We start from the raw sequence: 14,969 nt of genomic DNA on the forward strand, positions 1-14,969 counted from the left end.
TACTGTGTACACACCTGTTGATGAACAAAGTACCTTAATTTGAACATTAGATGAACAAAGTACCTGTGTACCTTAGTTTGCCCCTGAGCAGAGCTGACTAGGAAAGAGATGTCTTGAATGCTGTGTAGACCTAGTTCCTCAAATGAGACTCGGCTGTGGAAAAGGTCAACGCTAAGGCAAGATGAGGAGTGATATCTTGCATTAGAGTGATATCTTACCTTGGATGAACAAAGTATCTGTGTACCTTAGTTTGCCCCTGAGCAGAGTGAGCTGACTAGGAAAGAGAGATTTCTTGACTGGTGTGTGGACCTAGTTCCTTAAATGAGACCTGGCTATGGAAAAGGTCAACACTTAGGCAAGATATCACGCCTCATCTTGCCTTAGCGTGGTAAATGGGGCATAATTCATGACATTTGGACACCACGAGGTCCAAGGTGTCCCATAAGGGTGTTTAAATCTGCTTGACTGACAAATAAGGCTTCCTACGACAAAAATCGATAGCCTCCACACCCATGTTTGACAGTGTACAGTATAGCGTGTAGCAGGCAGCTCACAGCTTGTCTGTGTTAGCATGGTGTTAGCGTCCCAACACTGCAGCGAGGCAGCGGATCAGGAAGTGTCACAGGAGGCTCCCCTATGATGTGATACTCCACAGTGAGTATGCCCATGGTGTGAAGCCACGTGTCGTTATCCTTTTGCTTAAAGCTTCCGCTGTCTGTCAGATTGTCTTCCTGCCGAAGGCCAGCGGTTCAGTACCGCACTTTGACCGCACCACTTGGCACATTGACTAGATTAAAGTCTTGTAGTGTTCACTGTGATGAGCTTTGCCATTTTAGGTCCCTGCGTGTCCCAAAGTCAGCGAGTCAGGAAAACTTGTATGTCAGCAACAGTGAAAAGGTAAAGATATTTCTGAATTCCCTTGAAGTTCTAAAGTCATCATTATCATGATTTGATTTGATCATTGAATTTCGTCATTAACACTCCATCCCATGTCATCATACCTGTGACAGATTACATTGGTGATTGACGAAAAGCCAACAGAGGTGAGTCTGTTCTCTACAGTCCTTCCATATTTCGGGGTCAGACACTTTATTTTTTGCTTCTCCTCCCTTTATCATTCTTTAAATTGTTTTCCTCTTTGCCCTCATCCATCTTGTTAAAAGGCTGATAACCTATTCCTTATGAGGTTAGCATCCTCAGTAAAGTGAGTGAGTGAGTTTCACCTTGGTTTCATTGCATGCGTTTGATTCCTTTACACTTAAAGCCAACTCTACACTGTCAGTTATTTTCAAATGCAATTTTTATTTATTACTACTTGTCTGTGAAATGACCTGCTTCTGGCATTGTGTGAACTGATTTAGCAGATAACGGCTATTTTGAAGGAGGTTTTTACTTGCAATGACTGTGATATGTTTATTTGTACCTACTATGCCTTAGTTGAATGCGCTGATTGTAAGTCACTCTGCATAAGAGCGTCCACTAAATGACTAAAATGTCAAATTGACGTGTCAACTCTGTATTTACTACTGTTCAGAATAAGGCTGTGGAGGACATCGGTAAGATCAGCGAGCGCCCGCCCAGGTCTCCCTCTTCATCTCGCCCAGAGGACGACAGCTTCGGTACCAAGAAGGCTCGCTCCTCCTTTGGCCGAGGCTTCTTCAAGATCAAGGGGGGCAAGAGGACAGCCAGCACCCCTAACCTGGGTAAGATAGGGTGGATGGATGGCCTAATGTGCGTGAATGGGCTGTGGGTCTCAGGTGGAAGCTTTGTGGGGACAGGTCCCATATTCACAAAGTAACTTAGAGTAGGAGTGCTGATCTTGGATCAGCTCCTCCCTGTCCATGTAACTTTGTTCATTATGAGCTTAAAGGCAAAACCGATCCTAGAGCAGCAGTCTTACTCTGAGATGCTTTTTTAAATAAGGGCCCAGATATAACCCTACTACTCAATGGTTTTTGACAGTTATTTTGCTTCTTTTGTGCTCTTTTGACTTGAACTGTTAATGACATGATTAGTAAGATTGTGGTGTTATTCTTTGCTTTTAAATATATTTGCAGTGTATATACAGCTAAATGTCTTTCTCTGAGCAATTGTATTAGTATAAAATAATAAAATATCCCCATTTTTTGGAGCATAGAATATAGCCTATTATTTTAAATTATTTATTTTATACAGCCATTCCTCATCTTTATCAAGGCTGCCAATAAATTCGAACCCCACGTGTTTCTGACACTTAATTCAGACAGTAAGGAAGTTAGAGGGTTAGAGGAGAAACAATGGGAAGGGTTTACACAGGGAGTCATATCTGACATGCAGGGGAGTGGTACCACACCGGCTCTGCACAGTCTTTGTTTTATTCTGAAGACTGAGCGGTTCTTTCCAAAGAGCTTAGTTTTTCGGATGTAGCTTTTTTAATTTTTTTAATGCATGTCCCTTAACCTCTTGATTCTAGCCATCCGGGATCGTGAATACAGCCTCAAGCTCATTACCATAACGCAACGTTAACTATTCATGAAAATCGCAAATGAAATGAAATAAATATGCTAGCTCGCAAGCTTAGCCTTTTGTTAACAACACTGTCATCTCAGATTTTCAAAATATGCTTTTCAACCATAGCAAAACCAGCATTTGTGTAAGGTTATTGATAGCTAGCGTAGCATTTAGCGTAGCATTCAGCATGCAACATTTTCACAAAAACAAGAAAAGCATTCAAATAAAATCATTTACCTTTGAAGAACTTCGGATGTTTTCAATGAGGAGACTCTCAGATAGCAAATGTTCAGTTTTTCCAAAAAGATTATTTGTTTAGGACAAATCGCTCCATTTTCTTCATCACGTTTAGCTACGAAAAAAACCTGTATCCAGGAGTGTAATTATCCCCACAGCTCATTAGCATAACACAACGTTAACTATTCATGAAAATCGCAAATGAAATGAAATAAATATGCTAGCTCTCAAGCTTAGCCTTTTGTTAACAACACTGTCATCTCAGATTTTCAAAATATGCTTTTCAACCATAGCAAAAAAAGCATTTGTGTAACCGTATTGATAGCTAGCGTAGCATTTAGCGTTAGCATTGAGCGGGCAACATTTTCACAAAAACAAGAAAAGCATTCAAATAAAATCATTTACCTTTTGAAGAACTTCGGATGTTTTCAATGAGGAGACTCAGTTAGATAGCAAATGTTCAGTTTGTCCAAAAAGATTCTTTGTGTAGGAGAAATCGCTCCATTTTGTACATCACGTTTGGCTACCAAAAAAACCTGAAAATTCAGTCATCAAAACGCCGAACTTTTTTCCAAATTAACTCTATAATATCGACTGAAACATGGTAAACGTTGTTTAGAATCAATCCTCAAGGTGTTTTTCACATATCTCTTCGATGATATATCGTTCGTGGAAGTGTGCTTTCTCCTCTGAATCCCATGGGAAAATGCCTGCAGCTGAAGATTACGCACCAATTTAGACAAAGGACACCGGGGGGACCCCTGGTAAATGTAGTCTCTTATGACCAATCTTCCAATGATATGCCTACAAATACGTCATCAAGGCTGCAGACACCTTGGGGAAAACGGCAGAAAGCTTAGGCTCGTTCATGGCACATTCACAGCCATATAAGGAGACAATGGAAAACAGAGCCTCAAAAATTCTGCTCCTTTCCTGTTTGAAGTTTCATCTTGGTTTCGCCTGTAGCATGAGTTCTGTGGCACTCACAGATAATATCTTTGCAGTTTTGGAAACGTCAGTGTTTTCTTTCCAAAGCTGTCAATTATATGCACAGTCAAGCATCTTTTCGTGACAAAATATTGCGCTTAAAACGGACACGGTTTTTATCCATAAATTAAAAGAGCGCCCCCTATATCCAAGAAGTTAAACCACACCCATAGTTAAAATACATACAAACAGCATAATTACTAGTCCCACAAACTGTTCTCCCTTTCTGATTATGAAAATGTAGCCTAGTGTGTGTGCTTTGTATGTATGTGTTATCTGCCTCCTGCCCCTACCATCATACTATGAATATATCCCCTGTTGTTTTTCCCTTCAGTAACCTTTGGCTTCTTTGTGCTTTGTGTAACGCATTGTGATGACCGCAGCTGGATTGCAAGTGCCCCTATGCTAGGTACAGAATAATGGAGCCATTATGTCTTCAGGGCAAGGCGGGCTGCAGTATGGCCTCTCTGGAGGAATGACCAGTACTGGATATGACCCCTGACCTCATAACATTCCCCCCCACCCCATTCCTTCCCAAACACACTCAACCAACTGTTGACTTTCGACTTTCACCTAACTCACAAACTTGTGTAAGCTGAAGTGTCCTTTGTAATTAAATGTCTCCCAACACTTAGAAATGTATTATAGGTTTTGAACTCTCTTGGTTGCCCACTTTATGTGATATATGAGTTGAGGGTGACTTCTATATTCCAAGACCTATTGGTAGACATGTTGGTAGAAAGTAAGGGTAGGAATTTCTATTCTTTGTAATTCAATTTCAGAACTCATGATTCACCCAAGTCTTAAAAATCTTGGCGGTGACCTTTTTATTCCAAGACTTAATGAAACATGCTCATGTTGATATAACTTGGGAGTTCATGCATAGAGAAGAAAGGGTTTGAATTTCCACTCTAGACATTTGACATAGAGGTTACTCTCAGGCCACCATGCACCCATGGCAAGGCCCTGTCGTGGCTCCTATTGTGGTCGTCCGTTTAGTATATAATTCTACAGTAGCTACACCATACTTCCTTGTATACAACCACACCCATGTTACCAGCGGTTGTTCCTCGCCAAACTGCTTTTTATGAGCACCCGTGCTGGACAGCATCAAAGCTGAGAGACAGCGTTTTGTATGCTAACTCTGCATGTATATGGGCTCTTTTCTATTTCTGTTCAAACTCCCCTCGCACCAAACAATATCTGGGTCTTATTACCAGATGATGTCATCTGCAACGATGACACCCCATAGGAATTGAACTGCCAACATTCATATAGCCGTTTCCTTAAACGCACTAACCACCGTCAGATCCTGACTGTTGTTGTTTCTCAAGTTAGACCACCTCTCTCTCCCATGTACACACTCAGTGAGGTGAGTCTCCTTTAGGAATGTGTGTTTGCACGAATTATCCTCTGTTTAAGTCTAATAAGGAAATGGGAATTGTATGCATTTCAGTCCTGTTTTGTCTTTACACCAGTTCATAACTAGTCTTTGAATTATGTAAGGCCTATAACTAAAGTTCTCTTTAGGGCTTTTATAGTCTCCACTCCATTGCATGCATTAAGGGGGGTTCTACTAACCTAACATATGGAATTGTTTTAAAATGGTTCTGCCGTAGATCATTTAGCAACTTGATTTAGAATTTTAGATTGAATTTGGACTTTACTGCTGTAGCCCAAAGAAACACATTGAATAACAATCATAAATTGCACAAAATAAATCATAAGGAATAAGGTTTTAGAGTGTCTGTCCTATATCTAGGAGATATAAGAATGCAAGATGGGGTGGGGACACAACGACTTCCATACTTCCATTTAGTGATGCACCAATATGACATTTTTGGTCGATACTGATGTTTTCCTTGCCAAAAAAAAGAAGCTTTTTAGCGGCCTTTTAAGCATTCTCGTACAGTTAAATAGTTAACTCACACACATGGATGCAGCGGTCTAAGGTACTGCATCTCAGTGCAAGAGGCGTCACTGCAGTCCCTGGTTCGAATCCAGGCTGTATCACATCTGGCCGTGATTAGGAGGCACATTTGGGCCAGCGTCGTCCTGTTTTGGCAGGGGTAGGCAATAATTGTAAATAAGAATTTGTTCTTAACTGATTTTCCTTGTTAAAAGGTTACACACACACACACACACTGACCAAAAAGTTATTTTGTTGGGATTTACGCATGTCCCCATTACCAGTAGAATATAATCAAAACCCATATCTTTCACTTACGTTCTGTTTCGTTGTTCATTTGTTCAGTCGTTTCTTTCTCAACCAGGATTTCTCATACTATGGATCCCCTTTTGGGTCTTTGCGTGTCAAAAAAGATACACGTCAAATAACGCTGTTTGACGTGTCTCTGTCACAGCTATTTGACCGCACATCACATAATTTAACAAGTTCATTCTTGTTTTACGTAGTTATTGCACATTGATTACACGATCACTCGTATCTCATGTCACAATGAGTCATCGATACGTGTGCTATGATGCTGGTAAAGTTATCTCGCGCACCTACAGTGCTGGTCATTAAAAACAAATCTTGCTAGCTCATGGATGCAATCCATGTTAATCTGTTTCAATAGCTATACTTAGCTCACTAACTATATAGCTAGGTGTCATCTAAAATAACCCTAATTTATAAGACAGTTCTTATTTGATTAATGGTGGTCGGACCCATCTATGTGAAGCTAGCCACAATAAGGATTAGCCACAATAGTGGACTTTTCGGTTAGCCTTCAAAATTAATGTATGTCTTTGACAGTGATGCAAATTAATACAATTAGTGGAATGTCATAATGGAATAGATCATGCTAAATGAGTTTGGAATGTTATAATAAAAACGACAAAAGACAATTTGTTACTTTGACAAAAATCTGTTGAAATCACACTGGATGTATTATACTTTAGAATTGCATTGGGGGCATATGTATTTCACTATACAGCCTTAACCCATGTCATTGATTCACAATCCATAGCTATCAGTCTACCCAATGACACCCATAGAATGTTAGCATTGTAGCTCTTATTGTGGGACTCTGAAACAGATGTGAATTGAGCCACATTTATTGTCAACCTATGTGTATTGAACACTATTCCAGAGGAAAAACAATGCTGCGTGGATGTTTTGGACCCTGATAACTCTGAGGAGGACGTTGGGAAAACATATCTTGGGTATTGAGTAGACTGATACCCCATTTCATTGATCCTTAGGTAAAGCTGTACAGTGGAATATGAATGTCAATACACACAATAGGCTGACTGGTGAGGTGTTTTCACACAGTCACAGTCCCGCGATAAGCGCTACAGTGCTAATATTTGCGTGAACTCTTCACAGTTGTGTTCTGTGGGTGTCGCTGAGTAGACTGATATACCCCATTTCATTACTTCTTATTCCAACCTTGTTTAACATTATATAGTCTAAATATGGCACAATTCCACCAATTATGACCTTCTGCATCACTTTCAAAGAGGTACTTTTATTTTAAAGCGAACCACATATTACGCTATTGTGCCTAATCCTTTTTGTGGCTAGCATCACAACACAACCCTGTCAAGTCGAGCCTCACTAGCCAGATGACGCTAGCTGGCTGCTTATATCATTAGCTTCTGGCAACAGGGTTAAGTAGCTGGCTAGCTATTTATTTTCATGAACTAAATTTCAATAAGCAAACAACACGTGGCTACCTAGCTAATATTTACAAGGATTCCTAAATCATTGCTAAGAATAATGAAAATGACTGCAGTTTCTTCTGGCCATTTGTTTACAGGCTGGTTGTATTGTTGCCTGCTCGGTACCAAGCTAAAGCTAGCTACCCCAGAAGTTGTGGTCAAACAAATAATGCTTTATTACCAACCGACAGCAGTGGAGAAGGTTGAAAGTTTTAAGTTCCTCGGCGTACACATCACAGACAGACTGAAATGGTCCACTCACACAGACAGTGTGGTGAAGAAGGCACAACAGCGCCTCTTCAACCTCAGGAGGCTGAAGAAATTTGGTGTGACACCCAAAATCCTGACAAACCTTTACAGATGCACAATCGAGAGCATCCTGTCGGGCTGTATCACCGCCTGGTACGGCAACTGCACCGCCCTCAACCGCACGGCTCTCCAGAGGTTGGTGCGGTCTGCACAACGCATCACCGGGGGCAAACTACCTGCCCTCCATGACACCTACAGCACCCAATGTCACAGGAAGGCCAAAAAGATCATCATAGACATCAACCACCCAAGCCACTGCCTGTTAACCCCGCTACCATCCAGAAGGCGAGGTCAGTACAGGTGCATTCAAAGCTGGGACAGGGAGACTGAAAAACAGCTTTTATCTCAAGGCCATCAGACTGCTAAACAGCAATCACTAACTCAGAGAGGCTGCTGCAAAGACTCAAATGGCATTGCATAGTATGTCGTGAAGCTAATACCAGTGACTCTCTTACTGTGTAACTCCGGTAGGGCAACATCTGAAAAATAGTGCACTTCACTTGGTAGTGTGTACCGGTGCTCGACCAGTCGGTGAAAGCCCACATCACCCACGACAGAACGGTTCATTGTCAAGGGCAATGAATTCCATTATCTTGGTGTTAATGAATTTCGCCTTTTGAGTTGTCTCGCTGAAATGTTCTTACTCTTTCAAATAACTTCTTGATTTGTTGACTGCTTTGTTGACCGTCATTACGTCATGTACCTACGTTTATATAGGTGTGCACATCAGCATTGAAATCGGTTTTGCACATTGGCATTAAACTAGACATCGGGCCGTTACCGATGTTGGCATTTTTAGCTAATATCGTCCAATTCCAATATGTTCACTGATATATCGTGCATCCTTATTTACTTTATTTGTTTTTAACTCGTAGCAGGTTACCTTCAGACGAGTCCTGTGGGGCTTGTGGGGGTCGTAGAACAAAATGGAGAACACCGTCGTGTTCGTGAGAGCCTCATCTTCCCATAGAGTGCAGACCAAACCGTTCAGAATTTTTGAAAATATTTATTAACTTTATTTTTAAAGAAGTATATCCAATATTCCCAATAGCAGTAGTGTAAATGAATGACTATTATAAACAACAGTTTTTAATCCTTAACTCCATCTCTTCCCTTCTTCAACATGCTCCCTTTGATGCTGTAACGTTTGCATGATCTATATCTGTAGCCTAGCTACATCTCTAGCTATACATTTTATCCGGTTTACAAAGATACAAAAATGATCTAAAAGCCTTCATCTCTGCTGAAATTAACTACCAAATGTCATTCTTGGTGAGCTGCACTTCTGCAACTGCGTTATAGTGATTGGGCGTTGACGCCATAATAATCAATTCCTTGCCCGTCGACTCATTTCTCCGCTAGGAATCGACTCCTAAGATTCAGTATTTTTGCAACAGAGGAAACTATTTGCCCTAGTCTACTTCGAGAACACAAACTCTCACATCTTTCACAGCAAAGAAAGAGCGAGCTAGAGAGGGAAAGGGTGATGGGAGAGGCACAACCAGGTATAGGTATGCATGTCAGCCATCAGGTAGACAGACATGGGAGTCGAGGGATCGATTCTTTTGAAGAATAGAGGAGGAAACCAGAGTGCCTTCATTTTGCTATTTGAATGGTTATACCAGTGACCGTGGACGTTTGCCTGACAAGTAACTGTTACTGGAAATTCCATAACTGTCACAGCCCTATCGGACGCGACAGATGTTTTTGTGAGATGTCTCCTTGTCTTACAAACAGCGCTGTAGCTCTGCCACTTTCCACCGCAGATGTGGAAGGCCGACATCGGGTAGCCCATGCAAGGAATAGATCTCTAGCTTAAACAGATTGTTATGGGTATTTAAAACATTTTTAATTAGCGGGTTATAACATACCAGACTGTCAGGGTATTAGTGTTGATGCCATCCCCATGATCTCGTTGTCTTGGGGTTGCCTCAGCCTCTGACCCTGGGAAGCAGATATCTGTGCATGGTTTTGTCTGAAATGGCACCCTATTCCCTATACGGTGTACTATTAACCAGAGCCCTGGACAAATGTAATGCACTACATAGGAAATAGGGTGCAATTTTGGACACGCCCCATGGCTGTCACCTTAGTCAGCATGGTAGCATGGTGGTGCTGATGCCTTGTTTGTACAGCTGAGACCGTGCGAGAGGGGGGCACTGACCATCTGGACCTGGCCGGGCTACCCCAGAGGTCAGCCATCAGTGACAGCACCAACACACTGACCAGTGTGACCTCCACTACCTCTCCCGAGGGCAAGAAGAAGTCCAGGGGAATCAAGGCACTCTTTGGAAAGTGAGTGTAAAGATCATTGGTACGGAACACCAAACGAAGGACACTAACTGAAAGGGAGTGAATACTTGAATTTGTCCAATACAAAATGCTTGTTTTCGTTTTCTGTTCCAAAACAATTTTCTACGGTGTGCACTAATGAATACAACCCTGGTTAATCAATATACAGCTGAAGTCACCTTAGCCAAATACATTTAAACTCAGTTTTTCACAATTCCTGACATTTAATCCTAGTTAAAATTCCCTGTTTTAGGTCAGTTAGGATCAACACTTTATTTTAAGAATGTGAAATGTCAGAATAATTGTAGAGAGAAATGATTTGTTTCAGCTTTTATTTCTTTCATCACATTCCCAGTGGGTCAGAAGTTTACAAACTCAATTAGTATTTGGTAGCATTGCCTTTAAATTGTTTAACTTTAGTCAAACGTTTCGGGTAGCCTTCCATAAGCTTCCCACAATAAGTTTGGTGAATTTTGGCCCATTCCTCCTGACAGAGCTGGTGTAACTGAGTCAGGTTTGTAGGCCTCCTTGCTCGCACACGCTTTTTCAGTTCTGCTCATACATTTTCTATAGGATTGAGGTCAGAGCTTTGCAATGGCCACTCCAATACCTTGACTGTGTTGTCCTTAAGACATTTTGCCACAACTTTGGATGTATGCTTAGGTTTATTGTCCATTTGGAAGACCCATTTGCGACCAAGCTTTAACTTCCTGACTGATGTCTTGAGATTTAATATATCCACATAATTTTCCTACCTCATGATGCCATCTATTTTGTGAAGTGCACCAGTCCCTCCTGCAGCAAAGCATCCACACAACATGATGCTTCACGGTTGGGATGGTGTTCTTCAGCTTGCAAGCCTCCCTCTTTTTCCTCCAAACATAACAATGGTCATTATGGCCAAACAGTTCTATTTTTGTTTCATCAGACCAGAGGACATTTCTCCAAAATAGTACTATTTTTGTCCCCATGTGCAGTTGCAAACCGTAGTCTGGCTTTTTTATGGCTGGTTTTGGAGCAGTGGCTTCTTCCTTGCTGAGCGGCCTTTCAGGTTATGTCGATATACGACTTGTTTTACTGTGGATATAGATACTTTTGCAGCTGTTTCCTCCAGCATCTTCACAAGGTCCTTTGCTGTTGTTCTGGGATTGATTTGCACTTTTCGCACCAAAGTACGTTCATCTCTAAGAGACAGAACACATCTCCTTCCTGAGCGGTATGACGGCTGCGTGGTCCCATGGTGTTTATACTTGTGTACTATTGTTGTACAGATGAACGTGGTACCGTCAGGCGTTTGGAAGTTGCTCCCAAGGATGAACCAGACTTGTGGAGGTCTACAATATTTTTCTGATGTCTTGGCTGATTTCTTTTGATTTTCCCATGATGTCAAGCAAAGAGGCACTGAGTTTGAAGGTAGGCCTTGAAATACATCCACAGGTACACCTCCAATTGACTCAAATTATGTCAATTAGCCTATCAGAAGCTTCTGAAGCCGTGACATTTTCTGAAATTTTCCAAGCTGTTCAAAGACAGTCAACTTAGTGTATGTAAACTTCTGACCCACTGGAATTGTGATACAGTGAATTATAAGTCAAATGATATTGTCTAAACAATTGTTGGAAAAATTACTTGTCATGCACAAGTAGATGTCCTAACTGACTTGCCAAATCTATAGTTTAACAAGAAATTTGTGGAGTGGTTGAAAACGAGTTTGAATGACTCCAACCTTAGTGTATGTAAACTTCCGACTTGCATGTTTTGGAGATGTGTTATAAAAAATTGCTTTCTGCAGTGGTTACTCTACCACTCCACAACTTTCAACCATGACCAAACTTAATTTATTTATCGTTTTTGTGTGTGTTTTTTTTCCTTTTTAAGGCTGAGGAGAAGTCAGTCCACCACATTCAACCTGGATGACAACCTATCAGAGCCGGTCGAGTTCAAGAGAGGCGGAGTCCGGGCCACAGCAGGACCCAGACTGGGATGGTCCCGGGACCTACAGCAATCACCCAACACGTTAGTGTGAATGTGCACTCACCTTGAATTAATTTGAAACGACAAGTTAGTGTGCACAGTGCACTCCCCTTGAATAATGATGATGAGGAAGTTAAATCGAAACTACAATGGTCAAGTCATTCAGAAATATAAGCTATTGTGTCCTACTCTAATTCTCTCGCTTGTAGTGACCTGGACACCCCGTTTGCCCGCTGGTCCAAGGAGCAGGTGTGTGACTGGCTGCAGGAGCAGGGACTGGGGCTCTACCTGAACATGGCCCACGTGTGGATCTCTTCTGGACAGACTCTGCTGCAGGCCTCACAGCAGGATCTAGAGAGGGTGAGAACTGAGCAGGAGAGATTGTATCTCAATGAGACTGACCTGTATGAATAAAGGTTAAATGGAACGAAAAAACACCTGCAGTACATTGCAGTACACCTACAGTACAACCATATGTTATTTGTTATTATAAACTGGGTGGTTCGAGCCCTGAATGCTGATTGGCTGACCACATAATCTAGACGCGAAAGAAACGCACACCTATTTAGGCGAGGTGCTGGGTTGAGGAGTGGAACAGTTAAAAAATAAAGGAGAGCCGCAAACGCTAGGAGCTCAGATGCAAAAAATGTTATGTCCTATGTTTCGACAGACAAGCTGCCTTCATCAGGGTATAATGACAAACACTGCGGGATGACTAATTTATGTAGTGCCAAGAGAGAGACACAGGTGTCTGTAATCATGGCTGTGTGTGGCTGGATATCATTGGTTAATTCTCATATTAAAACAGCATACAAAAAACAAATGGATAGCGTATGATCATAGGTACAATTTGGCTACATCAGCCTACAAACATTTACAATAGCAAAATCACATTAATTGCTTCAGATTAGTCTACGTTGAGATCGAAGGGAGTAAGGGTCTTTAAATTAAAGATCCAGACAGCCTCTTGTTTTAACAATAAATTGTCGAGGTCACCCCCTCTCCTAGGGAGGGTGACATGTTCGATGCCAATATAACGTAGAGACGAAATTGAGTGGTTTCCTTCCAAAAAGAGGGCCGCAACTGGGTAAGTAGAGTTTTTGCACCTAATGGTGCTTCGATGCTCCGAGATACGTACTTTTAATTTGCGCTTTGTTTTACCCACGTAATTTTTACCACAAGGACAAGTTATAAGATAAATAACTGCCTTAGTAGAGCATGTGATAACACCTTTGATTGGGATCCGTTTCCCTGTTTGGGGGTGTTTGAAGGATCTACATTTAAGTGCCATTGCATTGAGCACAGCCATTACATTTGTATTTTCCATCCAGTAGGGGTGCAAATACACGCTGTGCAGGGATATCTTGGGATGGTAAATCAGAGTTTACCAATTGATCTCTGAGGTTTCTGCCCCACGAGAATACGACCAAGGGAAGGTCTGAAAACACATTACCGATACGATCATCGGATCATAGAATGTGCCAATGTTTGAACGATTCCCTTAATTTGTTCAGAGCACTTTGAATAGCGGGTAGTTAGAACGCAAGAGGCAGCAGGGTAGCCTAGTGGTTAGAGCGTTGGACTAGTAACCGAAAGGTTGCAAGTTCAAATCCCCGAGCTGACAAGGTACAAATCTGTCGTTCTGCCCCCCTGAACAGGCAGTTAAACCACTGTTCCTAGACCGTCATTGAAAATAAGAATTTGTTCTTAACTGACTTGCCTTGTTAAATAAAAGGTCAAATAAAAAGAATGCTTATTTTTGCGACACTGACCTTGAAAAAGGTCATGTCTCGTTTTGTTTTGAATTTTCTCAATGGCATTATTAATCTGACCATTTTTGGTACCCACTCTCTATTTCTGTCGAAATCTGATTGTTTTTTACAAATTCTTTTGATTCGACAGAATTGGCTGTCAGGCAAACTGTTTCTCAAGGGAAGTGGGTGACAACTATCAGCCCTCAACAAACTGTTATGATCAGTAGGTTTCCTGTAAAGATCAGTGTATAGAACATTATCTTCAGACATGATCAGAAGATCAAGAAAACTGATTTGACGTGTATCAGATTGCATAGTAAATCTCAGATGCTCAGAACAGGAGTTAAGAAAAGCATGGAATGCCTGGAGCTGTTTTGCATCACCCCTCCATAGAATAAAAATATCAATATACTCTTTCCAAATAATGATCTGAGGCACGAAAACATTTTTGAGAGGATTGAAAATAGACTGTTTCTCCATGTAACCCACATACAAATTACCATAGTTAGGAGCCATGGGGGATCCCATAGCAGTACCCTTGTCTGAATAAAGAAATAATTTAGAAACATGAAGTAGTTGTGTGAGTACCATTTCAGCCAATGTTATAATGTACACACTGTAAGGTAGTACATTAGGGTCACGTTGCAGAAGAAAATGTTCCACAGCTTCAATACTGCCCTCGTGTGGAATATTTGTGTATAACGACTCAACAACAAAAGTAACTAACAAATTATTATCAGGGAGAGGATCAAGAGATTCAATAATAGAGATCATATTGCTGGTGTCCTTTGCAAGGGAGGGGAGCTGTTCTGCGAGTGGTCTAGTAAAAAAGTCAACAACAGTCAATAGAGGGGCCGTTACTCCATCAATGCCCGCTACAATAGGGCGCCCTGGAGGTTTTGTAACATTCTTGTGTAATTTCGGGTAGTATAAAAAGTGGCCATTTTAAGGTGTTGAATAGCCAAAAAGTCATGTTCTTTTTTGGTTATCTGACCAGAACTTAAATAACCATCTAGGACAGTAAAGATCATGTTCTGAAATTGGGCAGTGGGGTCACTTCTGAGTTTCTTGTGAAAGGTGTTGTCTATGACACTCATTTACATAAACTGTCCTATCCATGAGTACACCCTTATCAGCAGGGTGGTTAAGGACTGACGTATCGAATTGTAAATCAAGCAAAACTTGTTTTTCATCCTTCGGTAAATTCTGGAAAGATATGTACTCATGTTTGTTCGTAAGGAGATGACCAACATATTTTTC

At 41.3% G+C, this 14,969-nt stretch overlaps 1 protein-coding gene across 4 annotated transcripts in view; it reads left to right on the top strand.

Annotated features, from left to right (window-relative positions):
• LOC112232094 (liprin-beta-1) overlaps positions 1-14,969 on the top strand; it is a 74,743-nt gene that overhangs the window by 38,872 nt on the left and 20,902 nt on the right. For all 4 annotated transcript variants that reach the window (XM_024398891.2, XM_024398892.2, XM_024398893.2 and 1 more), the window contains 6 exons: positions 837-897; positions 1,011-1,043; positions 1,535-1,703; positions 9,825-9,984; positions 11,860-11,997; positions 12,165-12,315. In XM_024398891.2, the coding sequence (XP_024254659.1) occupies positions 837-897; positions 1,011-1,043; positions 1,535-1,703; positions 9,825-9,984; positions 11,860-11,997; positions 12,165-12,315 (712 nt within the window). The remainder of the gene's footprint in view (positions 1-836; positions 898-1,010; positions 1,044-1,534; positions 1,704-9,824; positions 9,985-11,859; positions 11,998-12,164; positions 12,316-14,969) is intronic.

The sequence above is a fragment of the Oncorhynchus tshawytscha genome, linkage group LG06, assembly GCF_018296145.1.
Source record: "Oncorhynchus tshawytscha isolate Ot180627B linkage group LG06, Otsh_v2.0, whole genome shotgun sequence".
Lineage (NCBI taxonomy): Eukaryota > Metazoa > Chordata > Actinopteri > Salmoniformes > Salmonidae > Oncorhynchus > Oncorhynchus tshawytscha.